Source organism: Anomaloglossus baeobatrachus, unplaced genomic scaffold, assembly GCF_048569485.1.
Source record: "Anomaloglossus baeobatrachus isolate aAnoBae1 unplaced genomic scaffold, aAnoBae1.hap1 Scaffold_103, whole genome shotgun sequence".
NCBI classification, from domain to species: domain Eukaryota; kingdom Metazoa; phylum Chordata; class Amphibia; order Anura; family Aromobatidae; genus Anomaloglossus; species Anomaloglossus baeobatrachus.
The window spans coordinates 405954-417387 of NW_027441859.1; the positions used below are offsets into that span (position 1 = coordinate 405954).

Consider the following 11434-nt stretch of genomic DNA (forward strand, 5'->3'; position numbering starts at 1 on the left):
CCTTTGCGCTGGATTCTAGTCTTCACAGACTTTATATGGGGACCGGCATCTGGCTAGATATCAGGAATCAATCCCCTGCCAGTCCACCAAAACACAGGGACAAAATGCAAAGAGAATTGACATGCTGCGTCTTTGTGGTAACCACAAAGATGCAGCCAAAAAAAACCAACGCGCGCACAGCACAAATTAAATCTCGTGCTGGGGAAGGAAATGCATGCAGTTTTAGTACCAAAACTGCACCCAAAAAACACTGAAAAATGCAGCAAACAACGCAGCGTTAGCACATAGCTTTAGGCTATGTGCACACGTTGCAGGTTTTTGGTTTGTTTTTTTTCATTTCTTTATGCATTTTTCCCTGCAGATTTTAATCAATACTGTAAGGAAAAACATTGCAGCAAAGTCTATGAGAATCTTGACTTGCTGTGCACATGCTGCTTTTTTTTTCCTTGCAGATTTTGTTGCTGCAAAAAGTAGCATCATGTCAATTGTTTCAGCGATTTTTTTTCCTGCATTTCTATAATCCACTGTAGTGCTATATCACTTCAGTGGATTATATCACAGTACTTTGCCTCAAACACCATGCATCCAGCATGGCTTGAGGCGATCCGTAGCTCAGTAACCTGGGGTCATCATGATTACTACCCAGGGTTACCATGGCAGAGATTGGATCCCAGTTTTTCTGGTTTAAAAAAATGTGCAAAAAATTCTATATATTTGTTTTTATTCCTGACAAAATGGGGTGCAGAGTGTACATTGATGATAAAAAAAAATGAATTTTTAATTTACCAAATAGCTGCAATGAAACAAAGGGAAAAATTAAAGGGGTCTGAACACTTTCCTGTACATTCCATGTTCATTTCATGTGTCTGATGGCTAAGAAATGTATTTTTAATCTCTATAATTATGAACAATTAGGAAATTGTCTTCATAAACCTTTTCTGTAACTTGAAATTAAAGAACAGGAATGTCAAGTTTCAGTGAAAAATAGAAAAAAAATATATATATTTCTTACCATTAGGTCCCAATGACGTCCTAAGGGTATTTGCAACAGCTTTAGCAGCCATAATGTGAGACTGAAACATAAAGGATAAAAGAAATTTAACAGACTAACAAGACCTGTAGATAAAAATTAAATTTATTATAAGCACACACACAATATACACACATAGCAGGTTAAAGTATTGAACAAATCCCCAATTTTCTAAGTAAAAATACTTAGATTATACCCTTGCGAGCAAAGCCCTCACTTCTCTTTGTAGCTATTACTTGCGATATTCTTCTGTACATGTTCCCTTTGAATTGTAAAGTACTGAGGAATATGTTGAAGTTCTATAAATTATTATTCCCAAAGGTTCTATTGACATGAATTGCTCACTAGTGATGAGCGAGTACTAAAAAGCTCGGGTGCTCGAAGCTCGGGCCGAGCCTCCCAAGATACTCGTGTACTCGGCCCGAGCAACGAGCCCAATGTTATCCTATGGGAGACCCGAGTATTTTTGTGAAATGACCTCCCGGCAGCATGGAGAAACCCTAAAAATGTCACAAAAGTCTCAGAAGAGTGCTCAAATGACATGGCAACAGCATGGGGAAGACCCCTTGAAGCATTTATCACTCAAAAGTCACAGCTGTGAACAATTTTGTCCGCGTTTTACGCCATTTTTACGGACTCACCAGAAAACCTTCCAAAATGACCCCAAAATGATTTTTCATGGCAGAAATGTTAAGGGCACATACCCAATAGTGAGATAGAGCTGGTGTATGTTACTTTTTGAGATTAATACATGAAAGATTTTACGTGAAAACATTGTGTGGCACTCCGATGTCCCTGAGAAGAGACGTACATGAAGGCCTCTTGAGTCTAATGTGCCCATTTTGAGGAAGTGAGTCTTTGTAGTATTTTCCTTTGCCAGGGCAGTCCAAAATTGTGAGGTTCACCAATGTCCCTGGATAGAGACGTGCATGATGGCCTGTAAACCTGAAGTGCCCATTGTAAGGAAGTGGGTCTATTTCAGTATAGCCCTTTGCCAGGGCAGCCAAAAATTGGGAGGCTCCACATTGTCCCTGGATAGAGACGTGCATGATGGCCTGTAAACCTGAAGTGCCCATTGTAAGGAAGTGGGTCTATTTCTGTATAGCCCTTTGCCAGGGCAGCCAAAAATTGGGAGGCTCCACATTGTCCCTGGATAGAGACGTGCATGATGGCCTGTAAACCTGAAGTGCCCATTGTAAGGAAGTGGGTCTATTTCAGTATAGCCCTTTGCCAGGGCAGCCAAAAATTGGGAGGCTCCACATTGTCCCTGGATAGAGACGTGCATGATGGCCTGTAAACCTGAAGTGCCCATTGTAAGGAAGTGGGTCTATTTCAGTATAGCCCTTTGCCAGGGCAGCCAAAAATTGGGAGGCTCCACATTGTCCCTGGATAGAGACGTGCATGATGGCCTGTAAACCTGAAGTGCCCATTGTAAGGAAGTGGGTCTATTTCAGTATAGCCCTTTGCCAGGGCAGCCAAAAATTGGGAGGCTCCACATTGTCCCTGGATAGAGACGTGCATGATGGCCTGTAAACCTGAAGTGCCCATTGTAAGGAAGTGGGTCTATTTCAGTATAGCCCTTTGCCAGGGCAGCCAAAAATTGGGAGGCTCCACATTGTCCCTGGATAGAGACGTGCATGATGGCCTGTAAACCTGAAGTGCCCATTGTAAGGAAGTGGGTCTATTTCAGTATAGCCCTTTGCCAGGGCAGCCAAAAATTGGGAGGCTCCACATTGTCCCTGGATAGAGACGTGCATGATGGCCTGTAAACCTGAAGTGCCCATTGTAAGGAAGTGGGTCTATTTCAGTATAGCCCTTTGCCAGGGCAGCCAAAAATTGGGAGGCTCCACATTGTCCCTGGATAGAGACGTGCATGATGGCCTGTAAACCTGAAGTGCCCATTGTAAGGAAGTGGGTCTATTTCAGTATAGCCCTTTGCCAGGGCAGCCAAAAATTGGGAGGCTCCACATTGTCCCTGGATAGAGACGTGCATGATGGCCTGTAAACCTGAAGTGCCCATTGTAAGGAAGTGGGTCTATTTCAGTATAGCCCTTTGCCAGGGCAGCCAAAAATTGGGAGGCTCCACATTGTCCCTGGATAGAGACGTGCATGATGGCCTGTAAACCTGAAGTGCCCATTGTAAGGAAGTGGGTCTATTTCAGTATAGCCCTTTGCCAGGGCAGCCAAAAATTGGGAGGCTCCACATTGTCCCTGGATAGAGACGTGCATGATGGCCTGTAAACCTGAAGTGCCCATTGTAAGGAAGTGGGTGTATTTCAGTATAGCCCTTTGCCAGGGCAGCCAAAAATTGGGAGGCTCCACATTGTCCCTGGATAGAGACGTGCATGATGGCCTGTAAACCTGAAGTGCCCATTGTAAGGAAGTGGGTGTATTTCAGTATAGCCCTTAGGCAGGGCAGCCAAAAATTGGGAGGCTCCACGTTGTCCCTGGGTAGAGACGTGCATGAGGGCCTCAAAACATTGTTCCCATTGCAAAGGAGCGGGTCTCCTGTCGTTGTAATGTCCATTCTGCAAAGAATGGGCGAAAAAATTTACCACTGGGGGTATACCTGAAACAAAGGCCTAACTATTGTAACGGTCATCATGATGGCGCATGAGGAGAAGGAGGAGCAGTCCAGCGATTATCCAAAGTCGAGAAGTGTACCCATGGGTGAGTGGAGGTACATGGCAAACTTTAAACTCCGCTCTCATTTGCTGGTGGTGTGGTGAAGTCTGGCCCAATCCAACCCTTGTTCATCTTTATCAGAGTCAGCCTGTCAGCATTTTCAGTTGACAGGCGGGTGCGTTTATCTGTAATGATTCCACCTGCGGCACTAAAAACACGCTCTGACAAAACGCTAGCAGCAGGGCAGGCCAGGACTTCCAAGGCGTAGAGAGCCAATTCATGCCACGTGTCCAGCTTGGATACCCAATAATTGTAAGGCACAGAGGAATGTCGGAGTACAGTTGTTCGATCTGCAAGGTACTCCTTCAGCATCTGGGCAAACTTAGGATTTCTTGTGGCACTACCCCGCACCTCAGGGGCTGTGGTACGTGAGGGGCTGAGAAAACTGTCCCACATCTTAAAGACTGTTCCCCTACCTCTGGCGGATTGGACTTGTGCCTCTCTCGGCTGTACGCCTCGGTTGTCCACTGATTCCTGACCTATGCCGCTAGCGTTTTGTGAGGGGAATGCTTTGCCTACTTCCGTGAGTATGGCCTTCCGAAACTGCTGCATTTTGGTTGACCTCTCCTCCACGGGAATAAGAGACAAAAAGTTCTCCTTGTAGCGTGGGTCTAACAGTGTTACCAACCAGTAATGATTGTCGGCCAAGATGTTCTTAACGCGAGGGTCACGAGACAGGCAGCTTACCATAAAGTCAGCCATGTGCGCCAGACTCTTAACAGCCAGGACTTCAGTAGCCTGACCAACAAGATGACTGAACATGCTGTCCTCCTCCTCCTCCTCCTCCTCCTCCTCCTCCTCCTCATCTACCCTGTCCTCTGGCCAGCCACGCTGAATCGAGGATATGACTGGTGTGCATGTCATATCCTCAATTTGGCCGGAGAGTTGCTCCATGTCTTCATCCTCCTCCTCGTCATAGTCCTCCACTGCACGTTGTGATGAGACGAGGCTGGGCTGTGTGTTATCACCCACACCCACTACTGTTTCTTGCTGCAACTCATCGCGCTCCGCCTGCAATGCATCATGTTTGTTTTTCAGCAGGGACCGTTTTAGAAGGCAGAGTAGCGGTATGGTGACGCTAATAATGGCGTCATCACCACTCACCATCTTGGTGGAGTCCTCAAAGTTTTGGAGGATGGTACATAGGTCTGACATCCATCTCCACTCCTCAGGTGTTATGTGTGGAGTTTGACCCATTTCCCGACGGCTTAGGTGATGCAGGTACTCAACAACTGCCCTCTTCTGCTCACATATCCTGACCAACATGTGCAGAGTTGAATTCCAACGCGTGGGGACATCACACACCAGTCTGTGAGCCGGAAGATGCAAACGGCGCTGAAAGCCGGCAAGGCCGGCTGAAGCAGTAGGTGACTTTCGAAAATGTGCAGACAGGCGGCGAACTTTTACCAGCAGATCAGACAGCTCTGGGTATGACTTTATAAACCGCTGAACCACGAGGTTGAGCACATGGGCCACGCATGGAACATGTGTCAGCTGGCCTCGCCTCAAAGCCGCCACCAGGTTCCGGCCATTGTCACAAACGACCTTTCCTGGCTTTAGGTTCAGAGGTGTGAGCCAGTGATCTGCCTGCTGTTTCAGAGCTGTCCACAGCTCTTCTGCATTGTGGGGTTTGTCACCTATGCAGATTAGCTTCAGCACAGCCTGTTGCCGCTTCGCCGAGGCAGTGCTGCAGTGCTTCCAGCTTGTGACTGGTGTGGAGGGCACAGTGGATGAGGATGCGCAGGAGGAGGAGGAGGCTGAAGAGCATGACATTCCGGAGCTGTAGAGTGTGGGTGAAACACTGACTGAGGTAGGGCCTGCAAACCTTGGTGTGGGAAGGACGTGTTGCGTCCCTCGCTCAGACTGGGTCCCAGCTTCCACAATATTAACCCAGTGTGCCGTCAACGAGATGTAGCGGCCTTGCCCACAAGCACTTGTCCACGTGTCTGTGGTTAGGTGGACCTTGGGTGAAACAGCGTTGTTCAGGGCACGTGTGATGTTTTGTGACACGTGGTTATGCAACGCGGGGACGGCACACCGGGAGAAATAGTGGCGGCTGGGGACCGAGTAACGTGGGACAGCTGCCGCCATCAGGTCACGGAATGCTTCTGTCTCCACCAGCCTAAAAGGCAACATTTCCAGCGCAAGCAGTCGCGAAATGTTAGCATTTAGAACTGTGGCATGTGGGGTGTTGGCAGTGTATTTGCGCCTGCGTTCAAAGGTTTGCTGAATGGATAACTGAACGCTGCGCTGGGACAAGGACGTGCTTGATGATGGTGTTCTTTCTGCGTAGGCAACTGCAGGTGCAGGAGTGGAGGAGGCTTGTTCGCAGGCAGCATGGACAGAGGATTGGCTCGCATGCACAACCAGCGAAGACGTAGCAGTGACATCAGCAAGCACTGCTCCTCGACTCTGTTGTACTTCCCACAAAGTCGGGTGCTTGGCTGACATGTGCCTGATCATGCTGGTGGTGGTCAGGCTGCTAGTTTTGGTACCCCTGCTGATGCTGGCACGGCAGGTGTTGCAAATGGCCTTTTTTGAATCATCTGGATCCAACTTAAAAAAACTGCCAGACTCGTGAAGACCTAACATTTGTACAGGCACCTTGTGTCGTCGTGTTGTTCCGGGGAACGGTTGCCTGACTTCTGCCTGGGGCCACCACCCTGCTTCTTACTGCCTGTTGTGATGCTACGCCTCCCTCCCCCTGTGCACTGCTGTCCTCGCTCTGCATATCCTCCTGCCAGGTTGGGTCAGTTACTGGATCATCCACCACGTCGTCTTCCTCTTCCGCACCCTGCTCCTCCTCCTGACTTGCTGACAATTTTGTCTCATCATCGTCCACCACTTGTTGAGACACGTTGCCAACTTCGTGAGAACGTGGCTGCTCAAATATTTGGCCATCTGTACAGACGATCTCCTCATGACCCACTTCAATATGAGCTGGCGAGAGGCCAGAATGTGTGAATGGAAACGTGAACAGCTCTTCCGAGTGTCCAAGTGTGGGATCATTAATGTCCGAGGAGGACGTGTACTCAGCCTGGTGGTAGGAAGGAGGATCAGGTTCAGAAATGTGCGGTGCAGTATCACGGCTACTGACACTTGACCGTGTGGAAGACAGAGTGTTTGTGGTGGTGCCAATCTGACTGGAAGCATTATCCGCTATCCAACTAACAACCTGTTGACACTGGTCTTGGTTCAAGAGCGGTGTACTGCTGCGGTCCCCAAGAATTTGGGACAGGACGTGCGAGCGACTAGATGTGGCCCTTTGTTGTGGCGAAATTAGAGCTTGCCCACGACCTCGGCCTCTGCCTGCACCACCATCACGTCCACTTCCTTGTTCCTTGCCAATGCCCTTGCGCATTTTGCAATGCTGTGCACTGCTGACGTGTATATTCACTACTTGTGCGTTATATCAAAGTTTCTGGAAATTGCACACAAGTGCACCTGTACGCTGCCACCGACAGGCACACACGTGCGGTTTTAAAAACCAAGCACGGACGCAATAATAACCTAACACAGGTTTTAGGAGCAAAAATTAAGAACTCTGACACTATCAGCCACTGCTGACTGACGTGTATTATACACTACACTTGTGCGTTATATAATAGTTTGGTAAACGCACACCAGTGCACCTGTACGCTGCCACCGACAGGCACACACGTGCGGTTTTAAAAACCAAGCACGGACGCAATAATAACCTAACACAGGTTTTAGGAGCAAAAATTAAGAACTCTGACACTATCAGCCACTGCTGACTGACGTGTATTATACACTACACTTGTGCGTTATATAATAGTTTGGTAAACGCACACCAGTGCACCTGTACGCTGCCACCAACAGGCACACACGTGCGGTTTTAAAAACCAAGCACGGACGCAATAATAACCTAACACAGGTTTTAGGAGCAAAAATTAAGAACTCTGACACTATCAGCCACTGCTGACTGACGTGTATTATACACTACACTTGTGCGTTATATAATAGTTTGGTAAACGCACACCAGTGCACCTGTACGCTGCCACCAACAGGCACACACGTGCGGTTTTAAAAACCAAGCACGGACGCAATAATAACCTAACACAGGTTTTAGGAGCAAAAATTAAGAACTCTGACACTATCAGCCACTGCTGACTGACGTGTATTATACACTACACTTGTGCGTTATATAATAGTTTGGTAAACGCACACCAGTGCACCTGTACGCTGCCACCAACAGGCACACACGTGCGGTTTTAAAAACCAAGCACGGACGCAATAATAACCTAACACAGGTTTTAGGAGCAAAAATTAAGAACTCTGACACTATCAGCCACTGCTGACTGACGTGTATTATACACTACACTTGTGCGTTATATAATAGTTTGGTAAACGCACACCAGTGCACCTGTACGCTGCCACCAACAGGCACACACGTGCGGTTTTAAAAACCAAGCACGGACGCAATAATAACCTAACACAGGTTTTAGGAGCAAAAATTAAGAACTCTGACACTATCAGCCACTGCTGACTGACGTGTATTATACACTACACTTGTGCGTTATATAATAGTTTGGTAAACGCACACCAGTGCACCTGTACGCTGCCACCAACAGGCACACACGTGCGGTTTTAAAAACCAAGCACGGACGCAATAATAACCTAACACAGGTTTTAGGAGCAAAAATTAAGAACTCTGACACTATCAGCCACTGCTGACTGACGTGTATTATACACTACACTTGTGCGTTATATAATAGTTTGGTAAACGCACACCAGTGCACCTGTACGCTGCCACCAACAGGCACACACGTGCGGTTTTAAAAACCAAGCACGGACGCAATAATAACCTAACACAGGTTTTAGGAGCAAAAATTAAGAACTCTGACACTATCAGCCACTGCTGACTGACGTGTATTATACACTACACTTGTGCGTTATATAATAGTTTGGTAAACGCACACCAGTGCACCTGTACGCTGCCACCAACAGGCACACACGTGCGGTTTTAAAAACCAAGCACGGACGCAATAATAACCTAACAGGTTTTTTTGGGGAGCGACAATTACAGTACAGACAAGTCAGACACTATCTGGACTGTTTTACACTGTGTACACCAGCCCCAGATATGAAGGCTGGTATACGGTCACCACTACCCTGCCTGCCTGCCTGCCTGTATACTGCTACAATAGTCCTGACAAGGACTCTTTTGGTCACTAGCCTGTATTCAGACCTGGCTATACCCTGCCTGTATATAGCAACAATAGTCCTGAGAAGGACTCTGCTACTGTACGCCGACCTGGCTATACCCTGCCTGCCTGTATACAACTAGAATAGTCCTGAGAAGGACTTTTGGTCACACTGTTTGCAGCCCTGCAACTGAAAAAGCTATAAAGGGCCGCAAAGCTTTCCCTGAATCAGCGACACTCTCCCTACACTCACTGTCAGAATAGCTGTGAGCAGAGCACAGCGCGCCGGCCTATATAAAGGCTCGGTGACGCTGTGCAGGCCGGCCAATCACTGCAATTCCACAACTAACAGGGCTGTGGCATTGCAGTGGTCTGCCAGCCAATCCCTGCATGAGGGCTGGCTCTCAAAAGAGCGCCAACATGCAGAAATGAAGACCACGAGTAAAGCACGAGTATCGCGAGATTACTCGGTCCCCGCCGAGCAGCCCGAGTACAGTGATACTCGTGCGAGTACCGAGTAGTGACAAGCATGCTCGCTCATCACTATTGCTCACCAGATGTCAGTGATAACCCATTCAATCCACATATGCAAGGAAATTAAACTAAAGATATCCATAAATTTAGTGATTTGTTACAATGAGAAAGGACTCAGAAAAAGTAATAGAAGGAATCTGTCACCCCATTTGACATATCTAACATATTTATATGGGCATACAGGTTATGATTATTTCCAACACTACATCTGTCTGCTTCATGTCATATGCCTTGTTGTTGAAAGTCATCTTTTAGCCCAAAATTTAAAGTTGTCCAGTTACCAAAATGGATTTTTTTTTATCTCAAATCTTGCTAATATGTGCCTCTCAACACATCTATTATGTTATTTCAGTAAAATTACCTTTTATGGTGCTCTAGCAGCACATACTCAATTCTGGCTCCAGCTCTGATGGGGTTAATCTCTCCTAACTCCCTGGATTCAGTTACTACAACTCCCATAATTCTTTGCGGCTCTAGGACTGTATCTAACACACCCACTCAGCTCTCAACCCAAAGACTCCTCCCTGCCATCTTCCCTGTGGAAGCAGTGAGAGCAATCACAATAGAGACAGCAGAAGCTCCCAGCTCTGCACAACCAGGGGAAGAAAGCGTCTATCTTCTGCTTGTTCTCATATAGTTCATAGTGTGTGTGTGTGTGTGTGTGTGTGGGTGTACAGAAATTATGATTAGGCTGCTTTCACACATCAGTTTTTTAGCATCAGGCACAATCCGGTGTAAAAACTGATGCAATGGATCAGGCAAAAAAAAAAAAAAAACAAAAAAAAAAAAAAAAAAAATCGGATCACTTGCATCAGTTTTTTTTCATCAGTTCCTTCAGTTTTTGGACGGATCCGTTGTGCTAGTGAGCATGCTCAGTAGAAAAAATAAAACAGAATCAGTTGCTGTAATGCGTTGTATGTCGTTTACAAAGGATCCAGCGCCCATAGGCTTTCATTGTACATGACGCCTGATCCGGCGCTGTCAGTTTTTTTGCCGCTGCCAAAAAACATTGCATGCTGCGATCTTTCCGGCAGCTGGACACAAATTTTGCTGTATCTGTGCACAACTGATGCAACACAAGGGCATCAGGCAAAATCCGGCACTAATACAATTCAATGCGGAAAAAAAAACGGATCAGGCTTTATCCGTTTTTCGCCGGATTGTGCCTGATGGCAAAAAACTGATGTATGAAAGCAGCCTTTAGCCGGCACAACATGTGAAAAAAAATAGATAATTGGGGGGAGAATGATAGGGTCATGAGATTGACTTTTCCCTCTTGCCTAGTCTGTGTGTCGTGCGTATCATCCATGTGGCATGCATTTTGCAGGCTACTTTCACATAGTTTTTTTTTGCCTGGATCTCACAGCCCGTACGCGCTGCGATGGATATAGGTTAACAGCAGTCACTGCCTGCTGCCGATCACGTGTGACCGTGTGCGGGTTGTGTGGTCTGGAGTTCAGCTGAGTTCAGATCAGCTGACTCCAGTGCCAGACTGAACTAAGCTGACCTCACAGCCCGCACACGCTGCGATGGATGCAGAGAGACAGGGGGACACAGAACAAGTAATCGGCCAACACTGGAGTCATCTGACTACTTGTTCTGCTGGCTGTGTGGTCAGGAGTAGGGATGAGTGAGCAGCAAAATGCTCTGGTGCTCAATATGCAAAGCCCATATCGATTTTTAAAAAAAAATAAAATAAATAAAAAACACTCAAGAAACCGAAACACATAACCCTAACCCTAGGGTTAGGAATAAAAAAAATAAAAAAAAAAAAAAAAAAATGCATGGGCTCCCGCTGAATTTTCTATTGCTAAGGGTAACCAAAGCAGCTACTGGCTGATAACACCAAGCAGGGGGAGTTGCCTTCACTAGCAATGGAAAATCCAGGGAAGACTTTTTTTTTTTTATAAAGCTTTTTGCCTACAAACTAAAAATAAATAAATAAATAAATAACGTGGGCTTCACCATATTTTTTGTATGCCAGGTACCGCAGGCAGGTACGGGCTGCCCCCAGCTGCCT

General features: G+C 46.8%; 1 protein-coding gene across 2 annotated transcripts in view; it reads right to left on the reverse strand.

Annotated features, from left to right (window-relative positions):
• CCT5 (chaperonin containing TCP1 subunit 5) overlaps positions 1 to 11434 on the reverse strand; it is a 422120-nt gene that overhangs the window by 388155 nt on the left and 22531 nt on the right. For both annotated transcript variants that reach the window (XM_075331906.1, XM_075331907.1), the window contains exon 2: positions 1013 to 1073. In XM_075331906.1, coding sequence (XP_075188021.1) covers positions 1013 to 1073 — 61 coding nt within the window. The remainder of the gene's footprint in view (positions 1 to 1012; positions 1074 to 11434) is intronic.